The sequence below is a fragment of the Carlito syrichta genome, unplaced genomic scaffold (assembly GCF_000164805.1).
Source record: "Carlito syrichta isolate Samal-C Ts95f unplaced genomic scaffold, Tarsius_syrichta-2.0.1 Scaffold316198, whole genome shotgun sequence".
NCBI lineage: Eukaryota > Metazoa > Chordata > Mammalia > Primates > Tarsiidae > Carlito > Carlito syrichta.
In genome coordinates this window covers 974,253-999,005 of record NW_007260294.1, presented here as the reverse complement: position 1 = coordinate 999,005, position 24,753 = coordinate 974,253, and the positions used below count along the sequence as shown (strand labels likewise).

The 24,753-nt window shown below is 47.3% G+C and overlaps 1 protein-coding gene across 1 annotated transcript in view; it reads right to left on the bottom strand.

Moving 5' to 3' along the window:
- Window positions 1-5,130: 5,130 nt before the first annotated feature.
- SLC25A13 (solute carrier family 25 member 13) overlaps window positions 5,131-24,753 on the bottom strand; it is a 145,921-nt gene continuing 126,298 nt past the window's right edge. The window contains exons 14-17 of the mRNA XM_021706896.1: window positions 14,501-14,639; window positions 5,751-5,909; window positions 5,569-5,659; window positions 5,131-5,317 (exon numbers count right to left, since the gene is read on the bottom strand). Of these exons, the coding sequence (XP_021562571.1) occupies window positions 5,131-5,317; window positions 5,569-5,659; window positions 5,751-5,909; window positions 14,501-14,639 (576 nt within the window). The remainder of the gene's footprint in view (window positions 5,318-5,568; window positions 5,660-5,750; window positions 5,910-14,500; window positions 14,640-24,753) is intronic.

Sequence of the window (24,753 nt, the reverse complement as noted above, 5' to 3'; positions counted from 1 at the left end):
CTTGGTTTTCCACACTTTCAACTTTGTTGGATAACAGAGTTCTCTAAGTAGAGCTTTTTTGAATAGCCAGTTTGGTTCATGTCTTGTCACGTTGCACTGCAGCAGTTTGTAAATCTACCTCCATGTTACCTTCCCATTTTATGCCGGTGGGGCAGATGCTTCCAGTTTACCTTAATCCTCTCCTTACTGACTTTAATAGGCTGTAAAGGAGTTTAAGAGAAACCTCAAAAGGGTTGCCAAGACTCGGCTGGTCCTCAGGTCCTGGGATTCCCTGAGGTCGCACATACACTTGCAGTGGTGAAGAGTTGACAATCACCCTTCCCTTCCCTCAAAGTGACAAGTGACACATGTGGTGCTGAGGACTGGAGGCAGTAGGACATCCTGGGTTACAGTGATCGGAGAATTTTCTGTGCAGCATGGTTGAGAAACCCCACAGGAAGGGTGGGTGGCCGTGAGCCCTGGGTTCAAGTCTGTGCTCCACCACTTGCTAGCTGAGAGACTGCTTAACTGTCTTGGGTTCCTGGTTTTGAACATGGGGAAATGGATAGCACCTATCGTGATGGTGTTAATGGTGCTTGCCACGCTGTCACTCTCGCCTTTACTAGTCCCTACTGGCCAAAGAACTCAGAGGAGTGAAGGCAGCCTCCCAGGAGCCCCAGGGCAGAGCTGGGAGGTGGAGTGAGGGGAGATGGGGAAGCATTTCGGCAAGCGGTGGACCCTCCTCCCACCTTGCACATGAGCTCGCTGGAACAGTCTGTCCCCAGAGCTTGCCTGGGCATTCGAGTCGCCTTGAGAACAGCTTCTCTGCAGACGAAGCATCCTCTGAAGGGCCCTGCTCAAAGCAGCAGCGGCCTCAGGAACCTTGGTGGCCAGACCCGCATGCTGGGGTGTGACCCCGGGGGAGGCCAGACCCAGACAGGCACAATTACTGTGTCTTCATGATTTTCCTTCTAAAATTATTCGAGGGGACTGCGGTTTTGCCTTGAGCAAAACCCCCTTAACAGCCGGGAATCTAAAAGCAAACAACATTATTTTATTAGGTTATCCCAGTAGATGAAAGCAGAGTGTTCCATTTGGACTCTTCTTAGAGTCAATTAATGCATTAGCTAAAAATAAACCCTTCTCAAAGAGAGTTCTCGTCTTCAGCATCTTCTAAGGCAAAGCTCGAGAAACCGAGAGAATGAGCTGTAAACAAGTAGGACATTCATTGCTAAGAAAAACTGTTGCAACAATACCTTTCAATGCTGATGCAAAACTTGTCTCAAGGATGTGATTTTTTAAAAGTTTTATTTTTAACAATGACCAGAGAATTTACATTTATCTTATAGTTTATGTGACGGCTTCTGACTCAAAGTAACCAGCTAATTAAATGTGATTTTAGATAGCGATAGTTGCTTTAATAGAAGATTTATTTATGGCAGTAAAGTAAGTGATCAACATGAGACTGACTGTTTTCAGTTATGGTTTCAACTCCAGTAGCAGAAAAGATCTGTGTAGTGGGAAAATGATAGCGATAGCTGATTGGGAAGAAAATGACATTTCTCAACAATTCATCTACTCAACCATTCATCCATCCCTCAATATGATAACAAACAATCTACTAAGAGTATCAGAGACACGATTCTACCTCACAGAGCCCAACATGGATGCGAGCAGAAGGCAGGGCTTTCTCTGTGGTCACCAGAGCATTGCGGCACGCCTTGGTGAGGCCTCTTCTCCAAAGGTAAAACAAAAACCTCCTGCTCCTTTGTGGGCAGCACCATTGTGGAAAGACCATTGTGCTGCCCTGACCAGGGAACATGTCTTTTCAGAATCTCCAGAAAAATCCACTTCCTGAAAGCATCTGATGACCCTGAATTTACAATGGGACTTTGCTCAGTGGCAAGAATACAACTTTATCCCCACAAGTATGGCTTCTGCGGCAGATGGCACACAGTGACTTTTAGGGACAGTTCTTCTAGAAGGTTGATAGATGGAGCCACAAGACAGGATACTAAGGACCCCTCCCTCTACCTGAAGAATTCCTAAAGGGTTGCGTTAGGTGCTGTGCTGTTAAGCATTTCAAGAAGATTGTCAAAATGTAAGCATACTGAGGTTTACATAGCCCACCCCGTTCAATAACATATAAGTCCAGCATTTTAAACACTATTTTCCAGTCGTGGGGAATAGTTTAACTAAGTAAAAGCTGAAGTCTGAAATGCAATAAGCACTTAAACGACTGCTTTCTGTGCCAGACTTCTAACCTCCCCCTGTGTGACCCTGGTGGCTGGGATTAAGGCAACCCCAGTGAGCTCAGCAGAGGCCGTGGGTTACGAGGTGTAGCGGGAACTTGGCGACAGTATGCCACCCAACCTCAAGGAGCCTGGCCACACTAGGAGCCCAAGAGCCAGTGTGCACTTTGTGGTCGGCTCCACATTTTTTCCCCTTTGGTAAAAAAAAAGCCACTACGAGAAAGTCAGACCCCTCCCACCACCCATACCACCCCCAAGAGTCACAGAGTCATGAAGTGGAGCTGAGACACTCCAGGCGGCCGGCAGGGGAGGTGGCCTGGGTAGGCAGACCCACAGGGGTCACCCCCTTCAGTCCCTCAGCCTTCTGGGGGGGAACCCACACCGACAGCCGCCACACCACTGCCAACGACGACGGATGTGCTATCACCTTGTAAGAATGGAAGCCCAGGCGAATGGTACAGTAGTTGTCATGGCATGGTGACAGTCACAGTCACGCCTGTCATAGTCACACCACCCACTGAGCAGAACTCACAGGAATGAGGACTCCCTCAAAGACCCCCAGTCATTGCCTGTCCCCAGAGTCTGCCAAGGATTGCAAGGAAACGCAGGCATGTGGCCCTGTCTCCACTGCCTTCTGGGACCTCTGGGTTTTGTTTGCTGGAAAGACCTGCCCTTGGCCTCTGGGAAATTGTAGTGAGGCCATGATGCCCTCTCTGCCCCATGTGTGGCCTCCAAAGAGGCAGGTGAGGTGACACATTCTATAGACTTCGGGGCTGTGTTCTCACCATGAAAATTTGGTCTTCTAGAAAATTTCAAGCAAGTGAAGAAAAAGAACGCAGAAGCTGGGCTCAGTGGCTCAGCCTGTAATCCCGTGCTTTGGGAGGCTGAGGTGAGTGGATTGCCTGAGCCTGCGGATTCGAGACCCGCCTGGGCAACTTGGTGAGAACTCATCTCTATAATAATAATAATAAAAATCAGCCAGGCGTGGTAGCGCACACCTGTAGTTCCAGCTACTTGGAAGGCTGAGGCAGAAGGATCATCGGAGCCCAGCAGGTCGAGGCTGCGGTGGCCGGGAGCGTGCCACTGCACTCCAGTCTGGGCGACAGAGTGAGACTCCAACTCAAAAAAAAGAAAAAAAAAAGAAAAAGAAGGCTGAGACTCAGGGATTCTGCTCTGCATTCAAAAGACCAGAGCTGGTGTGCTGCTTTGCTATCCTAACACCATCCACAACCCTGAGACATGTCTGGTGTTCTGTGGATGGTCCTTGTGTAGCTATTTATCACTTATCATACAGAACTGGGGGAGGGGTTCCCCCTTGGTTTTGTCAAGTGGGTATGGAAGAAGCTATGCATGTATTTGTCCTGGTGAAGGTGACATAGCTTTTCCTCAAAAAAGAAAACATCAGACACTTGTGAATGGTGTTGCCTCTCCTGTGGCAAGTTGTGACTTCGAATGTCAGCCTGTTGGCCTACGGAGAGATCTGAAAATGGCTGTCTGCTATGGAGGGAGATGGGAATATTCACATGGACCGCAACAGAGCTACCAGTGGCCCCTATGGCTGCTTCCCCAAGCCATGATTGTGCTAGCCAGAGATTAGCAAATGTTAGATACAGTGGAGTGCAGTTTTGTTATGAGCAAGAGCAAGATTAGCTTAGAAAATGCAATTTCCATTCACACCAATTTTCATGTCTAACTTTGATTGAAACTTTATATGACTTTAATCATCATGACAAGAAACCACCAAAAGTGCTGGAAATGAGTTTGCTAGTTCTGTGCTTACCTAGGGTTAAAATGTAGTTTCTCAAACTCACTCTGAACCATGAAAATGAGGGAACACATTACCTTGAAGGATCATGAGGAGTATGAATAATATGAATTGTATGAATAAAATTCCCCTCAAAACCCAACTTAGAGCCCAGTACTGGCAATCACTGAGCCACTTGTTGCACAACATACATAAGAGCAAGCAACTCAATAGCTTTAAAAATAGTTTATTTTCCACCTTCACAAACACACGAGCCTCTGACCGCTGGGAAGGCACCATGAATTAAATAAAAATATTAGGATATATTTGTCTTACATGATTCAAGATCGAGTGGATTTTCAAAGCAAATGGGAGCCAATTATGGGTTAGGGTTGGGCCTGGGGCAGGAGCAGGAATAGGGTGTGTGCATTTTTCTACAGTGTTGACTGGGTGGGCAGGAATCAGTATGTGAGCATCACCCAAGCAGTGACCCAAGTCAACACTTCCAGGAGAGGGGCCACGTTTCAGCTTCTCTGTCTAGGTCATAAAACGCCGAAAGTACTTCGCTAAAGTGCAAAGACGTTTCCCTAGTTGTCTTGGTACCAGTAACAGAATCTGATTACTAAACATCGCCAACGTGGTTTTCATTACAAGGAAACGTGGTTCACATAAAGCTTCATAATATAAGCCAGGGATGGAATTCATGCGCTTTGTATTTGAAACCAGGCTGGCTACTTTTGATTTTGTTTCCCCCTTTTTCTTTTTTTTCTGTTTTTCTAAGTACGTACCTAGTGTCTCCCCAGTTGAAGCACTTTGCTGCAAGCACCATGACTGCTTCTCAATAGCCTCTTGGCGATGACACTCCTAGTCCAGTGAGGTAAACCCCAGTTTCTATTCTGATTTGCTTCCCTCCCAATCGTGCTAGTGTTGACCAGATCCCAACAACTGTCAGATACAAACACAGGTTTCCGGGCAGAGTCCCAAGGGATAATTATGAATCATTTCATGATGATCTGGTTAAGAAAACACATAGAAATGAATGATTTCATGTTATAAAATGCCCCGACTTGAATTTCAACAAAAGCCAGTCGTGAGTAGGGCGCAGGGGTGCTCTCTGCAGCCCTGGCTGACAGCAACCATGTCCGACGGGTCCTCCTACGGGCCCTCGCCGACTGCCTGTGAGGTAGACGCCGACGACTTGAAGAGAGGTAGGTAGAGTCCAAATTTGTTTTCGATCCCTGCAAATGTGGCGACCGCCAGTCTGTATCCGCCGATGTGGTCAGGATTTGGGGCAGGGAGGGCAATCCTGGACTTGGGAACTGGCTCCGATCCCAGGGGTTTTCTACAAGAAAACAGCAAGACTCTGAGTTGTTTTATTGTTTTTTTGGTGTTTTTTCTTTAACTCGGTAAAAATAACATTCAAAACTGCCAAAATATGCATATAAAGGAGTTGCTGAGCACCAGTCAGTGTACATTTCCCACAGGATTTCCACACTTCCCTGACTCTCTCCCAGTTGACCCAGGGACTGGACTGATGTCCCTTTCTGAAGGACAACAGAGCATCAAAAGCAGTTGATCTGGTGCAACACTTACACTCCGCCAAAGTCAATGTAGAACCACCGCTGTAGCAACTCGTAAGTCAACAGGGTGACGCCGAACTGGGGTGAGGACCGGAATACACGCGCTGTAAGAAAACGGAAAGCAGGAGAGTCATTCGGTTTTTTAAAAAGATTTGCCTGATACCAAGGGGCAGTTAAGAAGGAATCACTCCCTACCGCCAGCTCCTTTCCAGAGTGCTCTGGGGCCTTCTTCCCGCAGGATCTTGCGAAAGCAGTCCAGCACACCGCTGTAAGTTGTCTGGCCCGCGCGGGCGGCCACCTGCAGTCTCGTCTTGATAACATCAGCAGGGGTCACTAAGGATGCAGCAGGCATGCCTGCAGGAGACAACACCACCTCAGCTCACGTACTCGCTATATAAAAATCACTGTGCTCTGAGCTGCTGTCTGGAAGGACAGTGAGGAACCCCACATGCTCAAATGCCCGTTTCACTGTCCCCAGGGGAGCACAGCACGCCTCTCCTGTCCAGGGACACTGCCCTGCATGCCTCCCTCCTGCACTCATTCCCTCTCCCAAACCACTCAGCCTGCACCTCTCGCATTTCATTCTTAGTTTGGGGAATTATTTATCAATAAGAGTACTTTCAGTGGTGAGTACAAATGAAGCAAGTGGTCTTTTTTTTGGCTTTCCTGTTGAAATAAAAAACTTGGAAAGCTATTAGGTCCGATGTTCAGAGGCGAAGCTTGTTACATACTTCCTGGGAACGGCACTCCATGGCCAGGCACACACAGGGGGTGCCTTCCCTCACACTCACCAGCCCCGCCCTCCAAACCCCAGCTCCTCAGTTACACCAGAAAAAGCCTCCACTGAGGGCTAAGTAAACACTGTGGGAGGAAGAGGGGCAGGGGGAGGGAAGACCCCGCAGATAACACTGGAGGATTCCTGCTTCCTAGGACTGGCCTCGCCAGAAAAACACTGGACAGAAAGCTTGAAGTTTATCCTGGCTGATAATCAATGGAAAAGGGGCAGCAGCAACAGAAAACCCTCCCAAAATGACCGCGGGGACATCTGTCTACTGTCACTTTATTCAAAATGGGGCAGCGCATGTTTAGACTTTGTAAAAGCGAGACTGTGCTCAGAAGACAGTGTCTCTTACGGTTTTATTACTTTTCCATTATGAACCTCTTCCAAACCAAACTGGTCAAATGCAGATGCAGACATCTCCTTTGCTTTTTTTAAGGCTTAATAATTCTGTAAGAATTTCTGTCCAAACCAACATGGTCTGGCTCGGAACTCCATCTCATCCTTCTAACAGACAGCTTTAAAGCTGCAGAGTGTGTGAATGTGCGTGGGTCTGGGCAAATCTGCACACATACCTACCGTTACAGAACTGAAGCATACCTCCTCCTCCTCCATCCTCACCTCACCCTTCCAACATTCATCTTTAGTAACAGTTTTTATACAGTGCACCACAACTTTGCATGTGAAAAGCTCACTTGACATCCGATGCCTCACTGGATAAGTCGCCGAATTTCCCAGTAGTTTGAAGGAATTATTTTAACTTCCAGCCAGGAATTTATCCTCCAGCTTAGTGGAAGGAAACATTGAGAATGCTTAGAAACGGACTGTGTTCACACCACTGACTTTGTTGCACTGCCTGGTTTAAAGAGTTTAGCCAGGCTGTCTGCTTTAGATGTGCAATAAAACCCTTGCAATGGTAGGAGGCGTGTCAGAGGGGCCTGGGAAAGACACACGAACAACTCAGGGCAAAATGTTCCCTCCAGCTCAAGTTGTTTCATAAACCGATCCTTGTTATGAAGAGAAAGAAGTCCGACGGGGAGAGGGAGCAGGAACGAAGACACTGATGGCGGAATAAAAGATGTCAAAGAAGTGTATTTGCTGCTTACTAAGGGGTCTGGAAAACTGATGGGGAGTGGGGGATGCCGGGATTGCTGGCAACCAGAACCCACTTCTGTCACTTCTGTTCCAGCTCCCATCTCTGCCACACACACTCTGCAGGCCTAGGAGGATGCGTGACAGTCTCTGTGGACCGGGGAGTTGCAAAAGCCTAGGGGGACGTGTTGCCATCTCTGTGGACAGGGGAGTTGTGCAGGCTCAGGGGGACATACGACCATCTCTGTGGACAGGGCAGTTGTGCCTACAGAGACATGTGGCCATCTCTGTGAACACGTGATTTGTTAAGTGGACCTGCATCAGGCTTCTCCCAGGGAAAGCTGGGAAACAGCAGACACTGGGACAGCCTGTTCCCTCAGAACTGGTGGTCTTGGGGGCAGGGTTGGCAGAGACTCTGGTGTCTCCTGCTTTCCAAAAGGCTAAGACAGTGTCGACCAAGGGGACTGTGTCTTCTCTGCTCCTGAAAATGGGAAGCAAGGAAGATGGCAGGGGAGGCTCCATCTAGGTCTTTCAGCAGGAAGGGGACCATAGCCTCTGGTGCTTCGGTGATGGGACACTGTAGAGCCCAGGCCCACCACTGCTTCTGCAACAGAACAATTGGGGGTGCTTCTCAACCAAGAAAAAGTGCCTCATCTCCAAGGGTGCCCAGCAGTTAGAGGCTAGAAAACCATGTACAACAGAAAGAAATCATGATTGGAAAGCTCTCCGCTGCGGTCATGAGTCCTCCAGTTACCATCAATGTCCCATCATGCTTCTCTGCATATTGGACACAAGGCTGAGTATCTATTTATTTTGGATCAGGGCTAAGAGTTTTCCAAGTCCCCTTTGCTGTATCCTTATCTGTATTATCTATAGCAGTGTGAACAAGCTTCTCATTGGGTAGGGAAAACAGCACATTTTCTTCATACTTTTAAGCTGAGATTTTAGAAGACAAATATTACATGGATACTACACAGAAACTGGATGACCATGTCTTCACAGCAAATTTTATCAAAGTGCTGTTGGGAAGCCCTAGAGACATTTAGCCTGACATGAATATAGCTACACTTGCTCACTGTTGGTATCTGCCTGGTACACATCCTTCGGTCTTTCCATGTCTCTGTGTTCTGAGACCCCAGATGACTAGGTTTTTTTTCAAAACTCCCTTCCCAAATGATTGTCTTGACAAGGGGCGCCAACTCTGTCCCCAGCCATGTGGTCCAGACTTACTCCTGCGTTTACACTATTGTGTCTGCCTTCTCTGCTTCTAGCCATTTACCCTTCCATCTCTTCCCTTTCCTGATTAAATTTAGGGGGTACCCAAAAAACCTATATGCATTTCAAGTATGGCGTTCACTCAAAAGATGACATTAATCAAATGAATTGCTAGATCAACATGCAACAGGCAGGACAGTCAAAGAAAGTGGCAGAAGCACAGTTGAGGGAACGTCATACTACACATGGCCACCGTAATTCAATTCAACTTCGAAAAATCAAGCATGGATAACATCTCTTAAAATGTATACATTTTTTGGCACCCCCATACATCTGTGTGTCACATGCATTTGTTATACAGGTGAGCACTTACAACATAGACAGTTAGCATTTACGGCCTCCAGCGAGGAGAAGACTTGGTACTGGTCACAGTGGTCCTTGCATCCCCGTTTGCCTCCCAACACCTGCCCTTCTTATAGAGGTGTGAGTAGGAATGGAGGCTGCCCCCAGGCTGACTGCATCTGCTGTCTCAGGCATCCCACCCTCTCCCATTCTTCACGTAAATTCCCATTTGTTTCCTAAAAGGTCTGCAAGGGGAAACCCTGAGTCCTTGCATAGGAAGGATGCACGTTTGTTGCCCTCCCTGCTGACGGCTGCAGGCCGGGAGCACGGTCACGGGCATCGGTCATGGCATTTGCTCCTTGGTGTTGTGAAGGCACTGGCGTCGCAGGTGAGAAGGTGAACAGTCGACCTCCACAACTGTGTTTTCTGGCCTCCTCTTCTACTTCCTGGGGGTCTCCTACAATGCAGACATCAGACCCATCCTGTGTGTCATCCCTTTCCACCTCTAGTGCTGCTCTACACATTCCGGAGTTTTTTCATGACTTTATTTCCCAGATATCTAAGTTGGTCTTCAAGCTCCTCCATTCCTTCATTCATAACTATCTCTGGATTTCTCGTCTTGGCAATCCCGTGTTAATTTCCAAGGAGGCCAGTTCTTCCTTCCAGATCTCTCTGAGGACACCAGTTACAGTTCTAAGAAGTTCCCTAGACTTCTCCTGAGAGACCCAAGAGATTCAAAAAACTCTAAGAGAACTATTACTATATGAATTCCTACCCCACGTTCACTGTATTTGTTTACAGTGTTTGTTCTTAGAACTTTGTTAAGTTTAATTTTTGTTTGTCTCATAAAATAACTGATTGCTTCCACAACTGCTGCTAGCAGTGTGTGAATGTTAAGCAATAAGCCCCTCCCGGACATTCCTTTGCTTAGATAACAGTAGACTGGTGGCACCAGCCCCCCCCCCCCCCCCCCGTAGGTTCTGCGTTGTTTAACCTTCTGCCTGCTTGCTAAACCTAGCTTATCTGACATCCTACCCTGCCTATTTAGCAGCTCCCCGTCAATCACAGGTAGCTGAGCAGACCAGACCAATCCCTAGTGCCCCCGTACCCATTAGGAGAAATTACCCAATCATGTAAAAACAAGTTTAAAGTTCTTTCCCCTCCCTCTGTAATTGTGCATAAAAACTGCTCGCCATACTGGATCTGAGCTCTCGTCCCTGAAGCCACAGCAGCTTCATTCGTGAGCCCAGACTCGAGCCTGAATAAAGACCCTTGTGTTTTTGCATCAGAGCTGGCTCTTTGGTGGTCTCTCGGATTTTGAATTTTGGGTTTAACACTCCCTAGACTGCCTGTGTTCTCTGTATTTCTTCTGGTCCCCTGGCTTATGGTTCCTTCACATCTGAGGACCTCTGGCTGTTTACTGATGCTCAAGTTCAAAGGACAGGCTGATTGTGTATCATACTTGGATGTGGGGCGGGGGTGGCTTCTATCACACTCTAGGTCTGCTTGGCCCACAGTCTCTCTCCTGAATGGGATGGCCATCTACGGGCTTTGTGAAATGGGTGAAGCCTATTACGTGAGTGAAAGGGGCTACAGCAGGCTGGCGGGTGAGGCCTTCCAAGTTGCTGGTGTGGAAGCTTCCCCCTACAGGGGGAGGGGCTAAGTTATCTGCCTCTGGGGAAGCACTGCCTTTAGTGCAGCAGTTTCCAACCTTTTTGGCATCAGGGACTGGTTTCGTGGAAGACACACTCCCACAGGGGGGTGGGATCATCAGGCATTAGAGTCTCATAAGGAGCTGCAACCTAGATCCCTCACATGAGCAGTTCACAAAAGGGTCTGTGCTCCTATGAGAATCTAATGCCACACCTGATCTGACAGAAAACAGAGTTCCACTCCCCGCCACTCACCTCGTGCTGTGTGGCTGGTTCCTAACAGTCCTTGGATGTGTCCCCGGGGTGGGAACCCTGCCTCAGTGCATCTTCTCTCATCTGTGGTGAAGGCCTGAAGTCCCCTCACAGCCTGCCCTAGTGCCTTCCCAGGTCCCTACATGTGTCCCCACCAGGCAGTCCCTTTCTCCAAGGCACACTCTGAAGCCTTTATCCTGGACACACCCTGAAGCTGTCCATGGAAAGTCAGTAAACTGCCAGGGCCACCGGACAACACAGGGGCCCAGCCCCCTGACGATCCACCCCAAAGCTTCCACCTCCACCCAGGCATCCTGCCCACCCAGAGGTTAACACTCTGGGTCTGCGCCTGCGTTAGAAGGAGCTCTTCCTGCCAGTGCTGGGCTGCGGTGCCTTTCATTTGGTTTCAGAGTCCATGTGGCTGTTTCCTCTCTGCTGAGGGCTGGGGCTAACACTTTCTAGTGCCAACAAGGAATTTAAAACATGCATTTTTCTGGCATCTTAAGATATTTGAGGGAGGAGAGATGGATGGATATACTCAGTCCATTCGCTTGATCCAGCTTCCCCATTACTTTTTTCTTAAGGATCTAAGAATTGCTTTTAGATTATCTTAAGCTGTTTTTTTTTGGAGTCAGGATCTTACTCTGTCACCCAGGTTGGAGTGGAATGGTACAATCACGGTTTTCACAGCCTTTACCTGCTGGGATCAGGTGATCTTTCCACCTCAGCCTCCCAAGTAGCTGGGACTACAGGTGGACATCACCATGCCCAGCCAATTTTTAGATTTATTGTAGAGATGAGGACTTGCCATGTTGCCGAGGTTGGTCTTAAACTCTTGAGCTCAGGCAATACGCTCACCATTGCCTCCCAAAGTTCTGAGATGACAGGCGTGAGCCACTGCACCCAGTCATGTCTCAAGCTTTATGTCCACACACAGATTTGTACCAATAGGACTTCTCAGCGCACACACCTTCTGATACATTTGTGAAAACACCATGAGGAGTCACACACACATGATGCTGCTATTTCTGTGTGCTAAGCAGCTTTGGAAGAGATTCCTGAGTTACAGCGAAATCTCACGTCCGCTGACTCAAAGGCAAGAGCGTCATGACAGCTTATAGCTCCCGCATGTCGTTACTCTGATGATAAAGGTCAGTCGGCATGACCGACCACTCCATGGAGTTTGAGAAATAGCATATCTCTTTGATCGGACATTACCCATAAACTGTATTGAAATGCCCTTCACCAGCTAAAAAACACCATGTTAATTGCAGGAAATTAGAACTTGGTTTCTTAATTTTGGGTTCACAGCTTCAACCCTCACCTTTGGACAAAGTACTCTGGCCAATGAACATCAATCCAGATATCGGTTAGTCTTGCTCTATCCTGTGAAGTAATGGAGTCAACGCTGCAGTATTTAAAGATACTCCCCGCTTATAACTAGATACAGACATCAAAAAAAAGGTCAGTATTCTCTAGGTTGATATACTGATAATCATATCTGTTAAAAAGTGGCATATTACTAAAAAGAAAAATCTAACTTCAAGACTAAAGTTTTTGAGAAAAAGTGAGATAGTACTTAATGAGTAATTGAAATTATTATCGAAATGTGGAAATTACCATCGAAAATTAAGAAACCAAGTTCTAATTTCCTGCAATTAACAATGGTCATATTCACTCCATCACAGATCCATGTTACTTATCAAGCGCTGTTCAATAAATAGTACAAGAGGCATGGAACGGATAAAAACAGTCATGAGAAATTTCTGTTATGTAATAAGCCAGTGGCCAACAGTTATTCTCTGCAGTTGCCTGAAGCTCCTTAAGAAAGGAGGATGTTGGCCGGGCTTGGTGGCTCAGCCTATAATCCCAGCACTTTGGGAGGCCAAGGTGAGTGGATTGTCTAAGCCCATGGGTTCAGGACTCACTCAGGCAACGTGGCGAGACCTCATCTCTACAATAAATAAAGAAAAAAAATTAGCCGGGCGTGGTAGCGCATGCCTGTAGTTCCAGCTACTTGGAAAGCTGAGGTGGAAGAATCGCCAGAGCCCAGCAGGTCGAGGCCCAGCAGATCCAGGGGAAACTGCTCTGGGCACGCGTCTAGTCCAAGAGAAGTTGAAGACTGTATGTTTATGGTATGAGGAAAACCAGGCTCAGGTGAGAGTCTCAGGCCTTGATTTGGCTCTGCTACTTGTTTTCTAACTTCACACCTGATTTTTGGGGTAATTAACAGACAGAGTCTCTGGAATTTGATATAATACAGGCTAGCACTTATTGAGTGCTTACTACATGCTAGGCACCACACTAAGTCTGTCACATGGTGTTCTCATTTGAGTGTCACAACCACACCCTGAGTAGGTCAGTTATGATCTTGCAGCTGAGGAAACCAAGGCTTAGGAAGTAACTGGCCCAAGGTCACATGCCTATGAGGAGTACTTAGCTCTTCCCATCTGGCTTTACCTTAGTTCAAGGAATTTGAAATAAATTATAACCTTGCAGTTCAAAGCTCGCTCCTATGCACACGTATGAGAAATGACTTATACAGAGCACAGTGTCAATGGCTAAATTGGAATTAAAATGGGAATTCTGTGCTCTGGGCTTGATGTCAGGATTCCTTGTGGCAGGTACAGTTCCTTGCTACTTATACAACCAAGGTCCTGAGCCTTCTGGAAACCACTTTGCCTCATATACCCATGTAATTGTCTTTGGAGAGAAGGAATTCACTAAGAATTACAGAGGAGTTCCAGAGGGTCCTGCTTTCAGGGGCTCCAGGTTGCAGTCGGGGTGGGCGGATGTGGTCCTGTTACCAAATGACTTCTCAGAGTGGGGAACTGTTCTCTTGCCATGTTTGGGAACAGCATGAAGACTGGCCACGTATCTCATAAGAACAACACTTTACCAAAAATGCCTGGGCCCAGGCCTCCTGCACTGCCTTGGGACTGTTCATTCACTGAAAATTTGAGACCACCCAGACTGCTAACCCAGACTGCTCCTGCCTTTGGGGTCTCTGGACATGAAGACGCATCAAAGAACAAACTGATCTATTGATATTTTCAACAGAGCACTGAAAAAGAGAGAACCATTCTTTCCATCATTGATTTGATGACTGCAATGCCCTACTACCTTACCCAGGGAGGAAACAGGGGGTTCTAACAGGCCCAGCTTGTAGGACACGTCTTTTATCTAAATGATAATAACCCTTGTTTAACTTTAGGATAAGCTTTTATGCACTGTTCTACTTAGATACCTCTATGGTGCAAGTATTCACATTTTTAAAAACTTCTGGCTGCATGGCTGTCATTCTTCTGTGACAAAGTGAGAATATGACCTGATAAAGAACCTGACCTTGAACCTGACAGTATCACAGAAGGAACCTGTACTTATGGAGTCTTCATTTCCCTAGACCTGAGACATCAAGGTTGCCAAATTATCTTATCTGCCAAAATTGAGGCTAACTTCCTTCTCTTTCTTTTCAATAGCGCTTCAAAGCAAGCCATGACCAGCTCACATGGAAACTGTCAGTGACTGGCAGCAAAATGTCCCAGGGTAACAGCATGTAGTTGGGGAGGGGTCAGGACAGTTGGGGGGCAGCAGGAACCCACAGGGACACTCACCAGCAATGGCGCCTGCCAGGAGCAGGCTTCCGGGGCTGATCTGGCCGTCCTCGTTGGCAAAGGATGCTTTCACATGGGCATAGCACGGGAAGTAGATGGCTGAGAAGGGAATGTCCCGCAGGAAGCAAGCCTTGGCACCCTGCATGTGTGCAGAGAGAGAGAGAGACCATGTGAGACAGGAGGTCAGGCTGCCCCGGAACTCACCCCAGGACAAAATGGAGAGGACTGGATCTGAACTCACAAGTGGAGAACAGAGGGAAACAACCCAAATCCTGTGAGAAATACATCTGAATTTTGCTTTTAAAATGAAGACTGGTTCCATTGTGTGGTGTGAAGAAGCAGGACAAGGGAGGTGGTTCTCATTTATTCCAGTCCTAAAATTTCTTTTTTTTTTTGAGTTGGAGTCTCACTCTGTCGCACAGACTAGAGTGCAGTGGCCGCTCCCGGTCACCGCAGCCTCGACCTGCTGGGCTCCGGCGATCCTTCCGCCTCAGCCTTCCAAGTAGCTGGAACTACAGGTGTGCGCTACCACACCCTGCTAATTTTTGATTTATTGTAGAGATGAGGTCTCGCCAAGTTGCCCAGGCGGGTCTCGAACCCACGGGCTCAGGCAATTCACTCACCTCAGCCTCCCAAGGCATGGGATTACAGGCTGAGCCACCGAGCCCGGCTCTAAAATTTCAATTAAAACCTTTCTGATAGCCAGGCATGGTGGCACATGCCTGTAGTTCCAGCTACTTGGAAGGCTGAGGCAGAAGGATCGCCTGAGCCAGCAGGTCGAGGTTATAGTGGCCATGAGCGTGCTGCTGCATTCCAGCCTGGGCAACAGTGAGTGAGACTCCAACTCAAAAACAAACAAACAAACAAACAAAAACCAAGCACAATAACCCACTCTTAGGTACTTTAAAGTCAGACATTAAGAAGTCAGGGCCAGCCTTGGTGGTTCAGCCTATAATCCCAGTGCTTTGGAAGTCTGAGGTGGGTGGATTGCCTGAATCTGTGGATTGGAGACAAGACCAGGCATTTGGTGAGACCTCGTCTCTACAATAAATCAAAAATTAGGCTGGTGTGGTAGCACGCACCTGTAGTTCTGGCTACCTGGAAGGTTGAGGTGGAAGAATCACCAGAGCCCAGCAGGTTGATGCTGGGGTGGCTGTGAGTGTGCCACTGCACTCTAGCCTGGGCGAGAGTGAGAGTCCAAGTTAAAAAAAAAGAAGTCAGACATGCCAGGAGCAATGGCTCGTGCTTGTCATCCCAGCACTTTGGGAGGCAGAGGTAAGAGGATTGTCTGAACCCAGGGGGTTCAAGACCAGCCTGGGCAACTTGAAAAAACCTTGTCTCTACAATAAATCAAAAAATTAGTGGGGCGTGGTGGTATGTGCCTGTAGTTACAGTTACTTGGAAGGATGAGGCGGAAGGATCCCCTGAGCCCCACAGGTCAAGGCTGTGGTGGCTGTGAGAGTGCTCCTACACTCTAGCCTGGGCGACAAAGTGAGATTCCAACTCAAAAAAACATAAAACAGAAACACCTTTCAGGGACCTGCCTGTGGCACCTGTCCAATCCCGGCCAGTGGTGGTCCCTGGAGTCTCAAAGAAGAACTGTTTTCTGATCTCAGTGGAAGATGGACACAGTTCCCAAGATGCCTGTTCATCCACTCAGAAGTAGACACATTATACAAATGGAGGGAATATGGGTTTGTTTTGTGTATTGTTTGAGCTTTTTCCCAGTAAAAAGTTACACATATGTAAAAAATTATATATATATTCAGAAGATTCATGAAGCCCCAAGTGTGCTCACATACTTACCCACTGCCTAGCATTTATATTGACAAATGCCTGCTCTAAAGTCTGAAAATACCCACAAGAGTTCTGGTACACCCTGGAGCTGTGTGAACAGTAACAAGGTCCTGGGGCTAAGTGTCCCCAGATGATGCCTGGTGCCAACACAGTGCCACACAGAGGCCCCAAGAACTGAGGCGTGCCCAGAAATGTGGTCTGTTACAAAGAAAACCACAACACAGATGCTGCTTTTTGGGTAGGCTGATGGGACGGACATTGCTTCTTTTCAGCACCTAATAATCTCATGCCATTTCTTCCACAGATTTCTCTGTCGAACACAGAGATTCTCAAAAGAAAACAAAGACTCCCTGCAGTCACAGATGTGGCCACACCCAGTGACATTCAGTGAGGTCTCCCAATGCTGGGCCCTGGTACTTCTGATTGACACTCTCATGCATCCACATCTTCAGCACGACACATCTGTTGCTGGAGCCTTTGCTGTTTGATGCCCACACTCCATCATGCCTCTGATCAAGCCTGCCTGCAGGTAGTAAAATCTTTGGTCTTTCATGAGCTGCCGGTAACCCAGGTTTGCTAGAATAATTAGCTGCCTTCCGCAGGTAACACAAGCAGGACTTTGGGGTTAATCCTAATCAGTCTTTTCCTAGTTTGGCTCAGTCACCCAACCGTGTGGAATTTAGAGCCTGTCATGCTGGCTCCTCCTCGGCTAAGTTACCCGTGGATGTGGTGAGCGTGCTTGTATTCCCTTTGCTTGCAGGTACGCAGAGGTCAGGTTCACATCACACACTGCCTATCAGCCTACGCTTCTGCATCTTGTCCATTACACTTTCAGCATCTCATTAAAACTAGGAACCGGGCCCGGTGTGGTGGCTCACACCTGTCATTCCAGCCCTTTAAGAGGCCAAGGGGGGAGGATTGCCTAAGCCCAAGAGTTTGATACCAGCCTGAGCAACATAGTGAGACTCACCTCTACAAAAACATTAAAAAACTAGCTGGTTGTGGTGGCATGTGCCTGTCGACCCAGCTAATTGGGAGGCTGAGGTGAAAGGATTGTCTGAGGCCAGGAACCTACAGTGAGCTGTGATTATGCCACTGCCCTCCAGCCTGGGCAACAGAATGAGACTGTGACAGAAAGAAAAGAAAGGGAGAGAGAGAGAGAGAGAGAGAGAGAAAGAAAGAAGGAAGGAAAGAAAGAAGGAAGGAAAGAAAGAATGAAGGAAGGAAGGAGAAAGAGAGAGAAAAAAGAGGAAAGAAAGAAAGAAAGAAAGAAAGAAAGAAAGAAAGAAAGAAAGAAAGAAAGAAAGAAAGAAAGAAAGAAAAAGAAAGGAGATGAAAAAGTTGAACAAAAATCAAAAGATGGGGCTAGCGAGGAGGCCAGGGAAGAGGAGATATCCCTCAGGGACATGCAGCTCCCTGAAAATCCTTTTCTGATGCAAATCTTTGGAATGATCCAAACGCTCAGGGTTCTAGGAGTTTTCTTCCATTTACCCCAGCTTTTTCACGGGGTGGGGGGAGGGAGGGCAGCCTACTGTCGCTATCCATGTGTCGCACCAACTCCTCCCTTAGAACTGGCTTCTAAAGATGCTACAATTCAGGCAGTCACTGTGGAAGAGCAGTATTACTATCTTCCAGCCTGTTTTCCCTTCTTGCCTCCAAGCCATCCTGTACATTCTGCTAGCTATCTATCCATATGTATACTTGGCCCAGAAGACAGTCAAATTAGACATCAAAAATTACCTCAAATGAGGCTCATTTAAATCTTCACATCTGGCTTTCTCAATTTAGTACAAAAGTCGCCATATTACTGACTTCCTGAACAACTCCCCTGGAGAACTTTCTAGGGCCAGTGCGATTCTCATTCCCACCATTGTTGCTTTTTTACCCTACCTGCTGGATATAGCCCATAAATAACATAGTATCTGCTTTGGCCTGTATCCACACATCCAGTGTTTGCAGCTAGGGCTCCACTTCAGTCTGTGTTATCGTTTTCTTGCTGGCAATATTTTCTCTTTTAAGTTTTCTCTCTGATTATAAAATATTAAGTGCTTATCACAGAACATGAAGAAAAATATTGCAAATTTAATTTTCACCAGCCAGAGATGACCACAACATATACTGTAAATGTACTGGGACATTTCTGGCAACAAAAATACCAGCACTCATTCTGTAGATGAGACCATGCCTGAGTGGTTCTGGGTATGCCTTTTCTTTAACTTAAAGTTGCAGTGTACAGATTTGTTTGTGGCCATGTAAGACCTGCTACCTCCTTCATTCCTTAGCCCTGTTCCTAAGTTTCCTCTCTGCTTATTGTTTCCAAACGACTGCCACCTGGTCCTGGTGTCCTGAGGATGAGCCACAACAGTTTCCCTCCTGTCAAGCTTTGTGAGGACTTGGCTCCCCAGTGCGCTCTCCCTGGTCTGCCAGACTTCTCAGGCAGAGCTACTCAATGGCCCATTCATCGGATCGATCAAGGGCTGCCTGTCACTCGGCATCTTCTTTGATGACTGCTGAGCTGGGACCGCCAACCTCCTTGTTCATTTGGGTCCCACATACCAGCCTTCCCACCGAGGACTGTTCTTCACTGGAGTGGATTCCACCTGGCTCCACGCTGTCTACACTTCCTCAACACTGTTCCCAGCATTCTTCAGGTCTTCCATCTGCCTCAGCAGTGTTGCCTAACCCAGCTTGTAAGCCACGGGGCCAAAAACCATTGTCTGATTTAATTGACAAAACACTCAGCAAAATCTCTGGCTGTCAGTGGGGCCTAAGACACGTTCCCAGAGACACGGAGTTTGCTTTGCCAATTCTCATAGAAAACTCACACCTAAAAGCAGCAACATGAAGCACTGGGATAGGTTGTCAGATTTCCATAAGGATATTAACCATTTCTTGGAAAAACAGATTTGAAACGAAAACCAAGCTTTTAGCTTTTCTTTTTTAAAAAATTTTGATTTAATTTAATTTCAATGACAGTATATACAAGGTATCATATGAAGACATTATTGTCTTATTTTTGGAAAAATTGAGCAATGAGGAGAAAAATAAATACAAATACAAAAATAGTTATGTTTAGTATATTCGTTTCCTTGAACAGTCACAGTAATTACCATGAACATATAGCTTAAAATGACAGAAATTAATTGTCTAACAATTCTGGAGGATAGTAGTTAAAAAAGAAAAAGCATCCTGGCAGACGTAATAGTTAATGTCAGGGCATTCTAGAATTAGATGGACTCTTAATCCAGTATGCCTGATATTCAGTTAAGAAGACAGCCATAAGAAGACAAGGAGACTCAGGGTGACTTTTATATGAAATTGGAAGCATAAAATGAAGTTATTCAGTTGTCAGATAAGGAACACCAGAAATCATCAGCAAACCACCAGCAGCCAGGAAGAGTTAAGCTTTTAGCTTTTCAAATTAAGATATATTCTTTGCTGGGGACATAACAAGACACAGGAGGAAAGAGTCAATAATTTTGTACTGAAATATTATAGAAAAAAAGGAGAGAGAGAGAGAGAGAAAGAGAAGCCTGTCTTGTGCCATGTGGCTTCTGCGGGAAGACGTGACCTAGACAGAACCTCCCTGTCACACAGGCAGAGCAGAACACACAGCAGCATGGGGTTTTCTGAGAAGGAGGTGCTGAGTACCTGCCCCTCAGAGCCTCACCTTCCCTTCCTGAAATCAGCAGACCACAAATCCCCATGAGAGAAGGCCCAGAGGAGGTGTGATGCTCTTCAGAGATGTTGGAAAACAACTGGATGGCTGAGAAGAACCATGGCTCCATTAAAAACACACACACAGACCAACAGAAAGGACATGCCTGCAACAGAGGAGCCGCTGGGCAGCCCTACAGGGGATGTGCCTTCGGAATGAGTTGGGTTTCTTTCTTTTTTTTTTTTGAGTTGGAGTCTCACTCTTGTTGCCTAGGCTGAAGTGCAGTGGCTGGACTTAGGTGATCCTTCCGCCTCAGCCTTCCGAGTAGTTTGAGCTACAGATGTACGCCACCACGTTCAGCTAGTTTTTGTGATTTATTGTAAAGGCGAAGTCTCACCAAGTTGCCCAGGCTGGTCTCGAACCCACGGACCCAGGCAATCCTCTTGCCTCGGCCTCCCAAAGTGCTGGGATTATAGGCTAAGCCACTGCGCCCGGCCAGTTTTCATTTTTAACTAGGAATCAGGCAATGTGGTCAAATCATTTCCCCAACCTAGAGTGAAATGTAGAGTCTATAATACTCAGTGATTTATCACAAAAACAAAGATCTGAGTACCACATGTTCTCACTCATAAGTAGACCCTGAATATTTACCATAATACTATAAGAAAGGAATTGGCAGTAGAGGGACACTATGGGGGTGGGGGTGGTGGCACATTACATCAATAAGGGTATCTGACCCCAAACCAGGCGAAGTGGGGACCAAAGGGAGGCCCAAGCTTTACCTGTATGGTGACCACTTATGTACTTAACCCTGAATTGTGCCCCTCAACTTTAAAATTAAAATAATAAGCCGGGCTCGGTGGCTTAGTCTGTAATCCCCCACCTTTGGGAGGCTGAGGTGAGTGGATTGCCTGAGTCCGTGGGTTCGAGAGCCACCTGGGCAGCAAGACCTCATCTCTACAATAAATCAAAAAATCGGCCGGGCATGGTAGCGCATGCCTGCAATTCCGGCTGCTTGGAAGGCTGAGGCAGAAGGATCATCAGAGCCCAGCAGGTCAAGGCTGCGGTGGCTGGGAGCGGCCACTGCACTCCAGTCTGGGCGGCAGAGTGAGACTCCAACTCAAAAAAAAAAAAAATAAATAAAATAAAATAAAAATAATAATTAAAAAAAAGAATGAGCCAGGCTCGGTGGCTCAGCCTGCAATCCTGCGCCTTTGGAAGGCTGAGGTGAGTGGATTGCCTGAGCCCGCGGGTTCGAGACCCACCTGGGTAGCGAGACCGCATCTCTACAATAAATCAAAAAATCAGCTGGGCGTGGTAGCGCATGCCTGTAATTCTGGCTACTTGGAAGGCTGAGGCGGAAGGATCGCCAGAGCCCAGCAGGTGAGGTAGGTGAGGCTGGAAGCGGCCACTGCACTCCAGTCTGGGCAACCGAGTGAGACTCCAACTCAAAAATAAAAAATAAAAAATAAAAAAAATAAAAAAAAGAATGAGCCGGGCTTGGTGGCTCAGCTGTAATCCCACACGTTGGGAGGCTGAGGTGAGTGGATTGCCTGAGCCCGCGGGTTCAAGACCTGCCTGGGCAACTTGGCGAGACCTCATCTCTACAATAAATCAAAAATTAGCCGGGCGTGGTAGCATGTTCCTGTAGTCCCAGCTACTTGGAAGGCTGAGGCGGAAGGATCGCCGGAGCCCAGCAGGTCGAGGCTGCGGTGGCCGGGAGCGGCCACTGCACTCCAGTCTGGGCGACAGAGTGAGACTCCAACTCAAAAATAAAAATTAAAAATTAAAAAAATTAAAAAAAGAATGGCCGGGCTCAGTGGCTCAGCCTGTAATCCCACGCTTTGGGAGGCTGAGGCCAGTGGATTGCTGGAGCCCGCAGGTTCGAGATCCGCCCGGGGAACTTGGCGAGACCTCATCTCTATAATAATAATAAAAAAAATTATACGGGCATGGTAGCGCATGCCTGTAGTTCCGGCTACTTGGAAGGCTGAGGTGGAAGGATCACCGGAGCCCAACAGGTCAAGGCTGCGGTGGCCGGGAGCGTGCCACTGCACTCTAGTCTGGGCAACAGAGAGAGACTCCAACTCAAAAAAAAAAAAAAAAAAAAGAATGTTGGGGTGTGGCTTCTGATCATCTGAGAAAAAGGAAGATATGGGAGAGTCAAAGAAGCAAAGGCACTTGAGGTCAGCCACCGTCCCTACTCCAGAGGTAGAACAGCCAGGGAGAACGTTAGAACCTCCAATGTGCACGTTCCCACTCACCAAAGAGTGAAGAATGCCCGGTGCAATGGCCCCCATCACAGAACCCCTAAAATCGCAGAGTCCCTAGAATCACAGTCACTAAAACCACAAATCCCCTAAAACCATGGAGACCCTAAAACTGCAAATCCTCTAAAATCACAGAGCCCCTAAAATCACAGGGTTACGGCAGTGTTCCAGCTCACCAGGAACAGGAGCAGACGGAGTGTTGCCACGCTCAGAACAGGTGCCAGAGACCAAGTGAAGAATCTTTACTCTGGAAGTCTCAGGCGGAGTAGTCTCTGAAAACCTGAGCCCTGATCTGCTTTTACATACATTCAGCAGACTTTATTGAAAACTTTTGGGTATAGCAGGCCTAGGGCCACATCATCAGCCCTGGGCTTTTGCCATTGGTGGCATTATGATTTTAAACTGAGGATCATGAGCAGGAACTTTCCAAACAAACACTACAGCAAATAGGTCCATATGGGGTGTGGCAAAGTATGCTCACAGGAGCAAAAGTGGGGGTTAGGGAAGTGGCAGTTAGGGTAGCTGCTTATTTGAGATAAGGCTCTTAGGGTCTGGTTTCTTGATTAACTCTTGTTTTCTGTCTCAACAGAGCCCCTATAATCATGAATCCCCTAAAATCACAGAGCCCCTAAAATAATGAATCCCATAAAATCACAAAGCCCCTTAAAAATGCATAGCCCCTAAAATCACAAATTCTTTAAAATCACGAATCTCCTAAAATCAGAGCCCCTAAAATCACAAATCCCCTAAAATCACAGAGCCCCTTAAAATTGCAGAGCCCCTAAAATCACAAGTCCTTTAAGATCACAGAGCCCCTTAAAATCACAAATCTTCTAAAATCATGGAGCCTCTAAAATCACAGAGCCCCTAAAATCACAAATCCCCTAAAATCATGGAGCCCTAGTGACCGCTGAGTTCCCGTGGCTGCATAGCCAAGGGATGGGCGCCTGGACAAATCAAGCTCTAACCCTTTCTCACCTTTCCAAAAAACCAGGGCCAGGTCCTTCAGGAGAGTAGGGGGACAGGGCTTTAGGAGTGACTAAAGCAATAAGTGTGGACGTCCTGTGGAGAGTCTCCACTGTGGGACAAACGTAAGGGATACCTGTGGTGACTGGAGGCTGTGACCCTGCCTCTCCCACACCGGTGTTTCCCTGCAGCAAATAACTCAGAGTGGAGTCAGGAGGGCCCCACCTCTCCCGCACCCCAGGCATCAAAGCCCTGACCCAGGGAAGCCAACTGTGCAAAGGTTGGAGAGAAAGGCATGGCCTTATTAAGTTCCCCGCCTCCCTCCCCCACCAGCTTCTAAGTCCTCATAGGACACAGGTGCCAATTTGTAAGGTTGCCTGAGGCAACACCTGACCTGATGCTCCTGCTGATGAAAAGGGAAGCAGGATGCCGAATAGGTTTTTCAAGTTCCACGGGTGAGCATGTTTCCCTCCCAGATTCCTTGATAGATTCCTTGATAAATTCCTGACTTCGAGGTGAACGCCTATTCTCCAGCGCTAAATGAACCTATTTGACTTGGAGTCCATGTAACCGCTTATAATTCTGAGTGACCCTCATTCTGAGCAGGTAGCTTGATAATAAGAGAGATAGGCTGGGCACGGTGGCTCACACCTGTAATACTGGCACTTTGGGAGGCTGAGGTTGGAGGATCCCTTGAGCCCAGGGGTTTGAGACCAGCCTGTCTCTCTCTCTCTCTCTCTTTTTCTCTTGTCTCTCTCACTTGCTGTCTCTCTCTCTCTCTCTCTCTCTCCCCCTTCTTCTCTGTCTTTCCCTGTCTCTCTCCTGCTCTGCTGTCTCTCTCTGTCTCTACAAAAAAAAAAAAAAAATTAGTCGGGCATGGTGACATGTGCCTGTAGTTTCAGCTACTCAGGAGGCTGAGGTGGGAGGATCGCTTGAGACCAGGAGGTTGAGACTGCGGTGAGCTGTGATCGAGCCACTGCACTCCAGGTTGGGCAACAGAGTAAGACCCTGACTCAAAAAAAATAAAATAAAATAAAAAGAAAACGGTCCCTGTTGCCTTGGCAACACAAAAAACATGACTTTGGCTACTATAAAAGAAATAATCACAAAGACAGTGTACTTAAATCAGTGTTCCTGCCCTATGAGAAAATGCCCATGTTTTCCTACTTTAGGGGTTTTACTGGTTCTCTGGCAGCTCTGCCCTTAGACAGTCTCCAGTTGGCCCCAAATTTCCTCTGTACACACAGCACAGTTTCTTGGGGGAAGTGAATACACGCAAAATGCAATCCTCTGATCTCTCACTACTCATTAATATTCTCCAAAGAGGTGGATTATTGAGTTTTTCCTTTCTTTTTTTTTTTGAGATGGAGTCTCACTCAGTCACTCAGACTGGAGTGCAGTGGCCACTCCCGGCCACGGCAGCCTCGACCTGCTGGGGTACAGTGATCCTTCCGCCTCAGCCTTCCAAGTAGCTGGAACTACAGGCGCGCGCTACCACGCCCAGCTAATTTTTATTTTTTGTAGAGATGAGGTCTCGCCAAGTTGCCCAGGCGGGTCTGAAC